This window comes from Rana temporaria, chromosome 4 (genome assembly GCF_905171775.1).
Source record: "Rana temporaria chromosome 4, aRanTem1.1, whole genome shotgun sequence".
Taxonomy (NCBI): Eukaryota; Metazoa; Chordata; class Amphibia; order Anura; family Ranidae; genus Rana; species Rana temporaria.
This window is the reverse complement of record NC_053492.1, coordinates 476,470,379-476,485,722: the sequence shown is the minus strand read 5'-3', so window position 1 is coordinate 476,485,722 and position 15,344 is coordinate 476,470,379. Positions and strand designations below refer to the sequence as shown.

Here is a 15,344-nt window from a genome sequence, read left to right as displayed (position 1 = left end):
ACGAGGTCCTCGATAAATCAAATCCTTTATGAAAGTTCTGGAATGTTCTGACTGAGCCGATCAATATACAGCAGGAACATTCCGAGCACTCCGCGCGTGCTGCGCCCGGCGCGGCGGGTCTCCCAGGTGTGGAGTCGCAATGCATTACGGATGGAAGCGCCATCAATCAATGCTCTCAGATCTTCCCTCCCCCCCCAACCTTCAGTTCTTCTCTCTTTACATATCTTGTCACAGCGACTTTCTTTTTTTAAGCATTTTTGGGTTCCTGCCGATCAGCAAATATTTCAGTTTTAAATCATTTCTTCTCTAAGACTTTGGGGTTTTTAGGCGAAGTGGAGCTCAGAAGGTGAAGAGTTGTAATAGGGGAGCCGACCCCCCCCGATATATCCTCCTCTGGTCACAAAGTCCTCAGAGACAATCAGCAGTGTACTTCCCATGCCTGGCACTGGATGGCACTGGAAATGGCAAGTGGCACTAATTGGCAGGTGGCACTGGCAGGTGGCACTGATTGGCAGGTTGCACTGGCAGATGGCACTGGAACTGGCAGGTGGCACTGATTGGCAAGTTGCACTGACAGGTGGCACTGATTGGTAGGTTGAACTGACAGGTGGCACTGGCAGATGGCACTAATTGGCACTGGCAGGTGGCACTGGTTGGCAATGGCAGGTTTCAGCGCCGTGGTGTGTGAAAACTGTATGGAGGGAGAGAGAGGAGCAGACAAATTCAGCAGCTATCCAGCCAATGATCGGGCTGTTTCAGAAAGGGGCGGGGCCACATACACGTAACGGCCCGCCCAGATTCCATCCCATTGGCTGGTGTTGGATAGCTGGGTCCCGCCCACCCCAGACATCCAACCTCAAGTTTGACAGCTCCTCTCTCTCTCTCTTCATACAGTTTCACACACCGCGGCGGCGCTGCTCTGCCAACACCCAGGGATGGACTGGCCATCGGAACTACAGGGAGATTCCTGGTGGGCCGATGGCTCAGTGGGCAGGTCGAAGGTCCGCGACGATCTACCCTTCACTCGTTGTCAGCTGGCACCAGACGGCTAGATCGAGATTTAGCGAGCATGCAGAGTAGCGCAGGAAGCGTGTCACGGCACTCTTGCTGCTCCCCTCCTCTCTTCTCGTTCACCCCCATTTGCTTGTGACATCATCTGGGATGAACGAGAGGAGAGGAGGGGCCGCCGGGGAGCCGAGTGAGTGCCGTGACAGGAGAGAGAACATATTACACACGCTTCCTGCGCTACTCTGCATGCTGGCTGGTAAACAATGTGCACCATAATGTGCCCTGTGCCCTAATGTGCTATGTGCCCTGATGTGCCCCGTGCCCGCTGTGCCTCAATGTGGTGTGCCCTGATGCGCTGTGATGGGCCCTGATGTGATGTGCCCTGTACGTGTTGTGCCCTGATGTGCCCCGTGCCCTTATGTGCTGTGCCCTGTACCCTGTTGTGCTGAACTCTGTACCGTGCCCTGATGTGTTGTGCCCTGGGCCGGTCTGGATGAAGTCCAGGGCCACATTTTTGTCCCTGTCCAGCCCTGCCAACACCCCACGTTCCTCCTCCCTTCTCCACACTCTGCTGGCAGAGGTGCGGCCAGTGTTTACTATCGGTCTAAATTGGATAATAATCGGCCGATGCCGATTTCTCCAACATGGCCGAAAATCGTCCGATATATTGGGTGACCTCTATTAGGGTCCTTGCTTACATTAAGGGTCCCTGTCAGAGTCCCTCATTACATCAGAGTCCTCCTGACATCAGAGTCCCCTTTAACATCACAGGTCACCATCAGAGTCCACCCAACATCAGAGTCCCTCCTTCTAGTGATTTGATTAACATCTCAAAGAGACCTGGGTAAGTAGCATTGCCCCCGGACTAAACTTGCACATGTATATATAGAACTGTATTCAAATATATTTCTAATAAATAAAGAATTATGGGCATGGTATGTGCTCTTAAATCGACTGTTGATGTAATTATTATATGTATATGTTTTTTTGTTTTTTTTTCTCAATAGAAGGCTTGTACCTCTAATTGGACAGCATCCCCCTGAAGAAGCCCGACATATGGGCGAAACATGTTGGGAACTCCATTCCACAGTGCTGTATCCATAAAACTTTATTGATATGTACTTGCCAATCGTTACCTCTTAACAATTTCTTATTTGCTCTTTAAATAAAAAAATCTAATATATCATAGTCAATATTATTTCATCTCATTCTGCACCTTAAAAGTCCCAATTTATCCTCTTGTATCTATCGTATTCCCTCCTTACATCAAAGTGCCCCTTTACATTAGGGTCCCTTCTTACACCAAGGTCCCAATCAGAGTCCCCCTTGCATCAGAGTCACCTTTTACATTAGGGTCCCCGCTTACATCAAGGGTCACTATCACAGTCCCCCATTACATCAGGGTCATGTGCCATATTTGTTTTTTTTTTTAACAAATTTCGGAAAATTTGTGAATTTGGAAACATCAGAATTAACGAAAAACCTGTCTAACAAATTTTTTCGAATATTCGTAAACTTGGTGAATTCAAAAATTTCCAAATTTGAAAATTCGAAAATGTGTCAATTCGTAAATTTGAAAATTTGAAAATTCGTAAATTGAAAAATTTGTAAATTCAAAAAAAATCCGCATTTCAAAATGAAAAATGTGAAAATTTGTAAATTGAAAAATCCATAAATTAGAAAATTTGTAAATTCGTAAATTTGTAAATTCGTAAATTTGAAAGTTCGGGAATTTGAAAATGTGTCAATTCGTAAATTTGAAAATTTGTAAATCCGGAAATTTGTAAATTTGTAAAAAAATGTCACATTTAAAACTGAAAAATTAGAAAATTTGTAAATTCAAAAATCCATAAATTAGAAAATTTGTAAATTAGAAAATTTGTAAATTCAAAAATCCATAAATTAGAAAATTTGTAAATTTGTAAATTTGAAAGTTTGGGAATTAGAAAATTCGGATATTCGAAATTAAAAAATCGAAAATCCGAAAATTTGAAAATCTAAAATAATAACTTAACTATTGCTAACTATTAAATTATAGGTATTGTAATTTATTTTCAAATTTGGCTGTTAGTGAACATAATAGGTACAAATTTATCCAAAGTTATGAATTATCAGAAAAAACGAATGCCACATCTAAACGAGGACTGGGGACTGTGATTTCAAGGGGAGATTCTGATGGGGACTGTGATTTAAGGGGAGATTCTGATGGGACCCCCCAGCTACGAGGAAGTGGTTTGAATAAGACTGATCATCATCGAACCCCAAAGACCGAGGACACCTTGTGGCAGAATAGAATAACTACAGAGGACAGCTCCAGATTGAGGAAGTATTGCTGCAAAAAATAAAAAAACAGCTTTTAATTTTTTACACTTACTGGACTTCAAATTTTTTTTTACCATCTTTTTATCTCTATTAAAGTATTTATATACAGGAGCGATAATGTCTGTAATGATGACTTATTTTTTAAAACAAATAAAACTATTGAATATATATATAAAAAAAAAAGCGATCCGATTCAGACTCGCATCCGATTGGACGTTATGAATCACACACCCCCACCCCCCACACACACAAGTCGCACCGTATACTTGTACAGGACGCAACGCTCTTCGTTATTTAAACCCCCGGCGAGTCGGCGGTGATGAATTATCTCATAAGCTCCAGACTCGGCCACCCGCAAACACGCCGTGAAAAATGGTTTAATTATATAACAACGTGTGTTTCCCAAGAAAAATAAATAAAAATAAAATGCAAAAAAAAAAAAAAGTGACGGAGAAGGTAACGAACGGCGCGCCATCTGCGCTCGCTTAAAGCTGAAGCACAGTGGCTGACGGTCTGGTAATTGAAAACGCACAATTTTGTAAAGAAAAAAAAATTACACCGTTATCATGCAGATTTGTTTAGAAACACAATTATATGTAAATAATGACACACGTACGTTAATAATAACTATATAAAAAAATAAAAAAAATGCGCTGCTTGGGGAAGAAGTGAGAACCTGCCACGCGTCGGCGGGAAGACCTGCCTGGGCAGATGTCTCATTCCCGGCGCCGTCTCAGCTCATTTACATATAAATAACTTCACAATGATCTTCTCATTGAACACCGTCGGGGGAAATTGATAAAACTGAAGAGCGAACGACTTGAACGGTTTTGCGCCTCGAGTGTTATTGTTTATTGAACCACCTGTTTACCCCCCCCCCCCCACCGACATGCATTTCCACCAGAGGGCGCCCCCCTCTTCCTGGAGCCAGGGCCACCATCAGGAATTATGGGGCCCCTTACACAGCTTCAGGCATGGGCAGAGAACCGGAGGGGGTGCTGCCGCCTCAAATTGAGAAACTCCGCAAAGAATTGGGATGGTTGCCCTGGGGACCTCTGGGCCCCTTACAAAAAAAAAAAAAAAGAAATAGAAATATATATATATATATATATTAAAAAAGGGGGGGTAGCCATACGGTGCCCTGGGCCCTTTAATAAAAATAAAAAAGAAATACAAAAATATATAAAAAATAAAATAACAATTTTCTCTATATAAAAAAAGGGGGGTGTCCATCCGGGGCCCTGGGGACCTCTGGGCCCTTTAATAAAAACAAAAATAAAATAACAAAATAAATATATATATTAAAAAAAAAATAAGGGGGGTTGCCATTAGGGGCCCTGGGGACCTCTGGGCCCTTTCATTAAAAGGCACATACTGCCTGTACCCCCCTGATGGTGGCCCTGCCTAGAGCAATACATTAAAGTAGATGTATAAAATATCTGCATCACCGATAGCTCACTTAATTACTGTGTATCAATTTTAACAATTGTTTTTTTTTTTATTATTATTTATATTATTTATTTATTTTCCCTCCATTCTTGCTTCCCAGTGCTGCTGTTCTCCTGCTGTTTCCCGTTATGCGTCAGAGGGGGGGCGGGGTCACCTGTACACATCATTGGCTTTCTCCTTGCGTCAGAGAGGGGTCGGGGTCACCCGCGCACGTGACGTGTGTCCCGCCCTTATCTATAAAAGAGCTGTCAACCCGGCAGAGCGCCATTCGCCCATGGGCGCCTCCTATGAGGCGGTATCGTTCGTAGCGACGTTTTTTTTTCTTTCTTCCGTATTTCGCTCGAGAGTAAATTACATCGTTGGAACCTTTATTTTTTTATTTTTAATAAAGGACTTGTCCCAAACTGTCTCCTGTGTTTTTTTTTAATTTTGACACTTTTTTTGTGTGAAATGGTAGGGGTATAATGTATCCCGTTACCAATTCACATGATTCCGATAAGCCCCCCACACGCTGACCCCCACAACCACCGGGCAAGGGTTGTGGAGATGAGGCCCTTGTCCCCATCAACATGGGGACATCCTCCCCATGTTGAGGGCATGTGGCCCTGTATGGTTCGTCCCCCCCTCTTTTCTGGGGCCTGCCAGGTTGCGTGCTCGGATAAAGGTCTGGTATGGATTTTTGGGGGGAACCCCCTATTTTTTTTGTTAAAAAATGGCGCAGGGTTCCCCTTAATATCCATACCAGACTTGAAGGGTCTGATATGGAATTTGGGGGGGACCCCACGCTTTTTTTTTTAATTTTGGTTCGGGGTTCTCCTTAATATTCATACCAGACCCAAAGGACCCTGGTAATGGACTTGGGGGGAACCCCTGCTGTTTTTTTTTTTTTTTCAATTACTTTCATCTGTATTGCCGGGACACAACAATTCATAGCTGTGAGTAGTTTTAAATGACTTTTTTTCCTTTAGAAATGTTATTTTGTGCAGGAACAGTTCTAAACGAGGGAAACATGCGCTACTTTACAGGCATACTATAGACACCCCCCCCCCCCCCAGGATGAAATTTAAAGGGATATTTCACTTTTATTGTTTCACTTTAAGCATTGTTAAAATCACTGCTCCCGGAAAAAACGGCCGTTTCTAAAACATTTTTTCTTGCATTGATACATGTCCCCTGGGGCAGGACCCGGGTCCCCAAGAACTTTTTAGGACAATAACTTGCAAATTAACCTTTAAAACACTTGATTTTTCATGTTCGTGTCCCAAAGACTTAAGCGCGTTCGAACACATTTTTTTCCTGTTCGCATGTTCTTTTTTTTTTAATTCTTTATTTCAATGATTTTTATTTCACAAAGATATTCAAACCACAACTTTACAGGTAATACATCGTATTTAACAATTCTGCATAATTCACTATTGTCTGCTTTTATTTTACCTTAGTCACTTTTTACCAATCCAAAACTCAACATTTTTAACTGCTCCTATCTCGAATTTCTCCTTTATCACCTTCAAAACCCTATTTTGGTTTGGGCTATTCTTATGCTCTATCTTTGTCTTTACTATCCACCCAAGACCCATCCTATTTATCCCCATCCCTGATAGAGGGAAAAAAGAGAAAGAGAAAAAAAACACCCCACTATGCAGGTTTTGATCCTAAAACAAAACAAAAAAAGTAAGAAAAGCAGGCTCATCGCTAGTTGCTACGCTAGAGAGTTCTTTCCTCTTCTGGGCTTTGCCACAGATGGTGCTATGCAAGAGAGCTCTTTCTTCCTCTGGGCCTTGCCCCAGACCGGGCTATGCTAGAGAGTTGGTGCCAGGCGGTGCCATGCTATGGAGTTCTTTCCCCCTCCAGGCCTTGTCCCAGGTGGTGCTATGCTAGAGAGTTGGTGCCATGCTAGAGAGTTATTCCCTCCTCAATGCCTTGCTCCATATGGTGCTATTCTATGCTAGAAAATTATTTAGTCCCTGCGCATTGCCCCAGATGGTGCTATGCTAGAGATCTCTTTCTTTCTCTAGGCCTTGCCCCAGACAGTGCTATGCTAGAGAGTTAGTGCCATGCTATGGAGTTCTTTCCTCCTCCTCTTGGCCTTGTCCCAGATGGTGTTATGCTAGAGAGTTCTTGGCTCCTACTGGCCTTGCCCTAGATTTTGCTATGCTAGAGTGTTCTTTCCTCCTCTGGGCCTCGCCCCAGATGGTGCTATACAAGAGAGTTCTTTCCTCTGCTGGGCCTTGCCCCAGATGGTGCTATGCTAGAGACTTAGTGCCAGGTGGTGCCATGCTAGAGAGTTCTTTCTTCCTGTAGGCCTTGCTCCAAATGGTGCTATGCTATTCTAGAGAGTTATTTCCTCCTCTGGGCCTTGCCCCAGACAGTGCTATGCTGGAGAGTTGGTGCCAGGTGGTGCCATGCTAGAGAGTTATTCCCTCCTCTATGACTTGCTCCATATGGTGCTATTCTATGCTAGAGAAATACTCAGACCATGAGCATTGCCCCAAATGGTGCTATGCTAGAGAGCTCTTTTTTTCTCTAGGCCTTGCCCCAGACGGTGCTATGCTAGAGAGTTAGTGCCATGCTATGGAGTTCTTTCCTCCTTCTCTTGGCCTTGCCCCAGGTGGTTCTATGCTAGAGAGTTCTTTCCCCCTCCAGGCCTTGTCCCCAATGGTGTTATGCTAGAGAGTTATTTCCTCTTACTGGCCTTGCCCTAGATTTTGCTATGCTAGAGTGCTCTTTCCTCCTCTGGGCCTTGCCCCAGATGGTGCTATACAAGAGAGTTATTTCCTCTTCTGGGCTTTGCCCCAGATGGTGCTATGCAAGAGAGCTCTTTCCTCCTCTGGGCCTTGCCCCAGATGGTGCTATGCTAGAGAGTTAGTGCCATGCTATGGAGTTCTTTCCACCTCCTCTTGGCCTTGCCCCAGATGGTTCTATGGTAGAGAGTTCTTTCCCCCTCCAGGCCTTGTCCCCGATGGTGCTATGCTAGGGAGTTCTTTCCTCTTACTGGCCTTGCCCTAGATTTTGCTATGCTAGAGTGCTCTTTCCTCCTCTGGGCCTTGCCCCAGATGGTGCTATACAAGAGAGTCCTTTCCTCCTCTGGGCTGTGCCCCCAGATGGTGCTATGCTAGAGAGTTCGTGCCAGGTGGTGCCATGCTAGAGAGTTATTCTCTCCTCTTTTCCTTGCTCCATATGGTGCTATTCTATGCTAGAGAATTATTTAGACCCTGAGCGTTGGCCCCAGAAGGTGCTATGCCAGAGAGTTCTTTCCTCCTCTGAGCCTTGTCCCAGATGGGGCTATGCCTTTCCTCCTCTGGGCCCCAGATGGTTCTATGCCTTTCCTCCTCTGGGCCCCAGATGGTGCTATGCAAGCTATACTTATCTTTTTGGGCTCTGCCCAACAATTTGTGATTAAAACCCCCAGCACTCCGAGGATCCTGCCCTGAGAGTCGATGTCTCTAGCAGCTTTTACTCAAATAAGTGGACTGGGGCATTAGAGAGTACACCTACCTGGACACTAGGGGGGGGTTGTCCTTTACCATGACCCTGGTGGGTAGAAGTGTACTGATATACATTAAACAGTTCTACATTTGGCTCCTCATGTGTGGTCATGGTGTCATTACTCCATGAAATGAGAGTACATAGTATACCTAAGTTATTTGTTATAACTCATCAATGTATAGTTCAAGTTAGGACAGTAGTAAAAAAATAAAAAATAAAGTTTGCTTTAAAATTCACCTCCAGAACATCACACTTTATAGGGAGCAGATGTTCGGCTTCCCTTCACTCCTAGTAAATCAGATACGAGAGGAATAGTTTCCCTTTAAACATATGTCTTCATTACCCAGGGCGTCGCCTGGCTCTTGCGAAGGCAGAAAAGCGTGCAATTAAGTTTCAAATATTAATTTAACTCCATTTCGGGGATCCCTAGTGCGCACCGGAGTTCTGAAAGAAAATACGGCAAGGAAAGTTTTATGATCTATAACTGCCGGGAAGTGGCAACATCAACAGCTGCCTTCAATAAAGAGGAGCAAAACGATACAACGTTTCCGTCGCAGAACACTTCCTGAACACCGGAGAAGAGTCGTCCCAGCCATGGGGGAAACATTACTTTAAAGTGTTTGTAAAGGCAAGATTTTTTAGTTTTGGATAAAGTAGGGAGGGGTTAGACCCTCTGTCAGTTGTAGTGGCGGCTGGTGCTCAATATTTGGGGGGGGGGGGGCAAACAAACCTCCCCCTGCGGGAGATGAACGGGAATGATCAGTACCCACCTTCCACGGAGTGGGACGGCAGCGGTCAGTGCCCCCCCCCCCATGAGCAGGAGATGGTCAACGGCGATTAGTGGCCTTACCTTAGGAGGCCGATGCTGCTCCTGCTCCAGCTTACCGAGGAAGGAGGCGGGGCCATTGCTTTTCCTCCCCTGTCGTACAGGAAGTGGGTCCTGAGACACGATTGGCCGGGTGTCCCAAGACCCAAAAGAGGAAAGAAATCTCTAGCACAGCAACATCTGGGGAAAGGCCCGGAGGAGGAAAGAACTCTAGCAAAGCACCATCTAGGATGGTGACGATTAGTGGCCTTACCTCAGGAGGCCGATGCTGCTTCTGCTCCAGCTTGCAGAGGGAAGAGCCGGGGGCCATTGCTTTTCCTCCTGGCCGAACAGGAAGTGGGTCCGGAGACCCGATTGCCCGGGAGTCTCAAGACCCAGAAGAGGAAAGAACTCTCTAGCACAGGAACATCTGGGGCAAGGCCCGTAGGAGGAAAGAACTCTAGCAAAGCACCATCTAGGACGGTGGCGATTAGTGGCCTTACCTTAGGAGGCTGATGCTGCTCCTGCTTCAGCTTGCAGAGGGAAGAGCTGAGGCCATTGCTTCTCCTCCCTGCCGAACAGGAAGTGGGTCCTGAGACCCGATTGGCCAGGAGTCTCAAGACTCCCTGGCAAATCGGGTCTCAGGACCCGCTTCCTGATTGACCAGGAGGAGAAGCAGAAAGACTTTAGCGAATATTAATTTGCTAATGTCACACAAGTGGGTGGGCTCAGGGGCAGAGACCACCATTTTTTTAAGCCAGTTAGAGACTCTGGCCCGGATTCACGTAGAGCCGCGTAAAAAAATTGTGCGGGCGTAACGTATCTGATTTACGTTACGCCTCCGCAACTTACACGGGCAAGTGCTGTATTCTATATAAAAGCTGCTCAAGCGCCCAAACAAATCACTGGTTTGTCTTCAGCTTCCTGTGCGTTAGTTCCCGTTTCCTGCTTCTGAATTACTTGTTGTGACCCGGATTGACCCTGACTACTCTGATCTTCTCCTGGACCTGACCCTTGGCCTGCTTAACGGACTCTGTCCTTATCTCCAGTGTTTGACCCTCTGCCTCCAGTCTCCTTGCCTTGACCCTCTGCCTGTGACCCAGATTTGCCTCTTGTCTCTTGGACCCTGATCCTCAGCCTGTGATCTGGAATTACCTCCTCTTTGTGCCATCCACTTCCTGTACCACCTCCAGGGGGTTGAGTGCGCTTAGTCGCAAGGGCGAACCACTTTCGGCATCTTGGCCTTGGTAAGTACTCTCTTTCTGACACCTAGTGCCAGCCCTCAGTTAAAGTCGAGCAGTCTGGGTTCGGTTCCCACCAATACTAGCCTTCTAGGTTACCATTACACCAACTGAATTTGCATAGCCACCGCCACCCCTAACCTACCGCCATAGGTCAGGGACAGTAGCACAGCGCCACCACTTGGTAACTGATAAGAACAGGTACTACACTTGATCTTAGCCAAAAGGCCATGCCGGCCAGCTTGGACAGTAGATAGCTGATGTCCACTTTGAGACCTACCAGACAATGTGGACTTCCCCTAAACTTACAGTTAGGTCCATATATATTTAGACGAAGGTACAATTTTAATTTTTTTCTTTAGTTATTTACCAAAAATATTCAAGCTATAGTTAAATAATGGATATGGGCTGAAAGTGTACACTCTCAGGTTTAATTTGAGGGTATGTACATCCAAAATCGGAGGAAGGGTTTAGAAATTACAGCTCTTAAGAATAGCCACACCCCCCTCCTTTTTCAAGGGACTAAAAGTAATTGGAGAATTAAATCAAAAGCGGTTTCATGGCCAGGCGTGGTCTACTCCTTTGTTATTTTTTCATCAATTAAGCAGGTAAAAGTTTAAGTATAGTAAGCATTTTACTGGACTTTCACTTAAAAAAAAAATGATGTCCGGTTTTGCATTACGTTGAGTACAGCCCTTGTATGTACCGCAGCCACCTTCTCATCAGAATGGAGGTCCTACCTGTTGACGAGTTTTCAGAATAATCTTCTTTGGGGCCGTTCCCAGTCCAGTGTCTCTGTAACTCCTCCGCGCTGGTGACTCTCCATGTGTTGTTGTTATTTTGGGCAGAGGAATATTCCATACTGCAGTGCGACTCGAAATTGCAATCAAAATCTGAAAAAAAACACAAATATTGAGAACAATTTTAGTTTCGCAGTCCATATGGCGCACAGCTAAACAATAAGCTGAAAAAAAAAGAAGAATTACAAAATGTGCAATTTGTTTTCAAATGCTGAAGTTCAACAAAACTGGTATTCATCTCCATAGGGACATGAATTGAGCTTCGCTAAATTGTAACGTTCGGAATAACAGCAAACCAGAATCTTAAAGGTGCAGCCCAGCAAAAAAAAATGTAAAACTATGGCAATCTGTGACCATTCAGCCAAAAAGAGCATTTGTCAGGTCAGGTACAGATGTTGGATGAGAAGACCTAGATAATTCATCCCAAAGGTGTTCAGGAGGGTTGAGGTCAGGGTTTCTCTACACCCAACTGGTCCAAACTGATAAACTCATGTCTTTTTGGAGCTGGCCCAATTTGGTCAAACCATGTCTATATGGATCTGGTCCAAACTGGTCAACCCATGTCTTTATGGAGCTGGCCCACTCTGGTTAAACCATGTCTATATGGATCAGGTCCAAACTGGTCAACCCATGTCTTTATGGAGCTGGCCCAATCTGGTCAAACCGTGTCTATATGGATCAGGTTCAAGCTGCTCAACCCATGTCTTTATGGAGCTGACCCAATCTGGTCAAACCATGTCTATATGGATCAGGTTCAAACTGCTCAACCCATGTCTTTATGAAGCTGACCCAATCTGGTCAAACCATGTCTATATGGATCTGGTCCAAACTAGTCAACCCATGTCTTTTTGGAGCTGGCCCAATCTGGTCAAACCATGTCTATTTGGATCTGGTCCAAACTAGTCAACCCATGTCTTTATGGAGCTGACCCACTCTGGTCCAGCCATGTCTATATGGATCTGGTCCAAACTGCTCAACCCATGTCTTTATGGAGCTGACCCAATCTCGTCAAACCATGTCTATATGGATTAGGTCCAAACTGCTGAACCCATGTCTTTACGGAGCTGGCCCAATCTGGTCAAACCATGTCTATATGGATCTGGTCCAAACTAGTCAACCCATTTTGTTATGGAGCTGACCCAATCTCGTCAAACCATGTCTATATGGATTAGGTCCAAACTGCTGAACCCATGTCTTTATGGAGCTGGCCCAATCTGGTCAAACCATGTCTATATGGATCTGGTCCAAACTAGTCAACCCATGTCTTTATGGAGCTGGCCCACTCTGGTTAAACCATGTCTTTATTGATCAGCTTCAAACTAGTCAACCCATGTTTTTATGGAGCTGGCCCACTCTGGTTAAACCATGTCTATATTGATCAGCTTCAAACTGCTCAACACAAGTCTTTGTGGAGTTGGCCCACTCTGGTCAAACCATGTCTATATGGATCTGGTCCAAACTAGTCAACCTATGTCTTTATGGAGCTGGCCCACTCTGGTTAAACCATGTCTATATTGATCAGCTTCAAACTGGTTAACCCATGTTTTTATGGAGCTGGCCCACTCTGGTTAAACCATGTCTATATGGATCTGGTCCAAACTGGTCAACCCATGTCTTTTTGGAGCTGACCCAATCTGGTCAAACCATGTCTACATGGATCAGGTTCAAACTGCTCAACCCATGTCTTTATGGAGCTGGCCCAATCTGGTCAAACCATGTCTATATGGATCTGGTCCAAACTGGTCAACCCATGTCTTTATGGAGCTGGCCCACTCTGGTCAAACCATGTCTACGTGGATCAGGTTCAAACTGCTCAACCCATGTCTTTATGGAGATGGCCCAATCTAGTCAAACCATGTCTATATGGATCTGATCCAAACTGGTCAACCTATGTCTTTATGGAGCTGACCCAATCTTGTCAAACCATGTCTATATGGATCAGGTCCAAACTGCTTAACCCATGTCTTTTTTGGAGCTGGCCCAATCTGGTCAAACCATGTCTATATGGATCTGGTCCAAACTAGTCAACCCATGTCTTTATGGAGCTGACCCAATCTGGTCAAACCATGTCTATATTGATTTGGTCCAAACTAGTCAACCCATGTCTTTATGGAGCTGGCCCAATCTGGTCAAACCATGTCTATATGGATCTGGTCCACACTAGTCAACCCATGTCTTTATGGAGCTGGCCCAATCTGGTCAAACCAAGTCTATATGGATCTGGTCCAAACTGGTCAACCCATGTCTTTATGGAGCTGGTCCAAACTGGTCAACCCATGTCTTTATGGAGCTGGCCCAATCTGGTCAAAGACAAAGAACTTTAACTGGACACACGTTCCGACAACTTCTCCAGCCCCCTCTGTTCCAGGACACTCCATCCATGACCGTGTAAGGATGTAGTTCCCTCCCAGCTCTCCCGGGCTCCTCCGCTAGGCCTCGCACCCCCCCCAAATGTGTTTGGGGCCCCTGCTGCTATCTAGCACTCCATTCTCCAAGTCTCCCGGTCGACAACTCCTCCTCTGTAGGCTGAGACCTGAGCTTACAGTATATGGGAGGCCTGCCCCCTGCCAATTCCAAGTGGGGATTGGTCAGGGCTCCACACATGAGCTCCCTGCCACTCCAGTCCTGTGCCCTGCCCCTCTTCCAGATCCTTCTCCCTGGAAGAAGGGGAGGTGCCCCAGAACTGAAGCACAGGTAGTCACTCCCACTTCTACACTAACTACTCCCTGCCCCCAGATCAAAACAAGCAGGCCTTGCCTGAAGCATAGGCCTTCCTAAATTTACCTGCACTGACAGTTTTCCTTACAAAAATCCTACTCTAGCACCTACCTACGGCAGCAGGTGCTACAGGTGCTTTGCCAGGGTATCCCCCCATGTTGAGGGCATGCAGGGCCGTCTTTAATGTTGATTGGACCCTGGGCAACAATTTTCTTGCCCCCCCCCCCCCAATGCAATTTTGCTCTCCACCTGCTCTGAAACATACAGTAAATATCAGCTAGACTTAAACTCAGTTCACTGTATCAGATCAGGCAGCGATTGCGATTGGTTGCCAGAGGTTACAGCATATCATTACCACTTACTGACTGGTTGCTAGAGGTTACAGCACACATTACGGCTCACTGATTAGTTGCTAGAGGTTACAGCACATGGTTTCTTCTTGTTGATTGGTTGCTAGAGATAACTGCACAGTCATACTGCTCACTGATTGGTTGCTAGAGGTTACAGCACATCATCTCTTCACTGCAGAGGGGCATGATATACATATGAATGCCGCCGCCCTCAGCTATTTACATATGAATGCCGCCGCTATTTACATATGAATTCTCCCATTATTTACATATGAATGACAGTTATTTACAAGTAAACACAGGGGGCCAGATTCACGTAGATCTGCGGCGGCGTAACGTATCACATTTACGTTAGGCCGCCGCAAGTTTTACGGGCAAGTGCTTTATTCACAAAGCACTTGCCTGTAAATTTGCAGCGGCGTAGCGTAAATCCCCCGGCGCAAGCCCGCCTAATTCAAATGATCCGGGTAGGGGGCGTGGATCATTTAAATTAGGCGCGTTCCCGCGCCGAACGTACTGCGCATGCGCCGTCCCTAAAATTTCCCGACGTGCATTGCGGTAAATGACGTCGCAAGGACGTCATTGGTTTCGACGTGAACGTAAATGGCGTCCAGCCCCATTCACGGACGACTTACGCAAACAACGTAAAATTTTCAAATTGCGACGCGGGAACGACGGCCATACTTAACATTGGATACGCCACCTAGGGGGCATGTTTATCTTTACGCCGCGTATCTCTTACGGAAACGGCGTAAATTTACTGCGACGGGCAACCGTACGTACGTGAATCGGCGTAACGACTCATTTGCATATTCTACGCCGACCGCAATGGAAGCGCCACCTAGCGGCCAGCGTAAATATTGCACCCTAAGATACGACGGTGCAGGCCGTCGTATCTTAGGCATGTTTAAGTGTATCTCAGTTTGAGAATACACTTAAACATACGACGGGCTTAGATTCGGAGTTACGTCGGCGTATCTACTGATACGCCGGCGCAACTCTTTGTGAGTCTGGCCCAGGGTCTGCAGGTGAGTCATCTGTACACAACAATAGGGCAGCATTAGTAGCAGCACTTCACACTGAGATATCAGGACACAGCACAGGATTAAAACGCTAAGGGGCAAGGGAAGTATGAGGCAGCTGCTTTGGGCCCCGCAACAATGAC

The 15,344-nt window shown here is 45.8% G+C and overlaps 1 protein-coding gene across 1 annotated transcript in view; it reads right to left on the bottom strand.

Moving 5' to 3' along the window:
- Positions 1-10,825: 10,825 nt before the first annotated feature.
- The window catches only part of LOC120935800 (ALK tyrosine kinase receptor-like), a 215,633-nt gene continuing 211,114 nt past the window's right edge, over positions 10,826-15,344 (bottom strand). The window contains exons 3-4 of the mRNA XM_040347861.1: positions 11,052-11,204; positions 10,826-10,833 (exon numbers count right to left, since the gene is read on the bottom strand). Coding sequence (XP_040203795.1) covers positions 10,826-10,833; positions 11,052-11,204 — 161 coding nt within the window. The remainder of the gene's footprint in view (positions 10,834-11,051; positions 11,205-15,344) is intronic.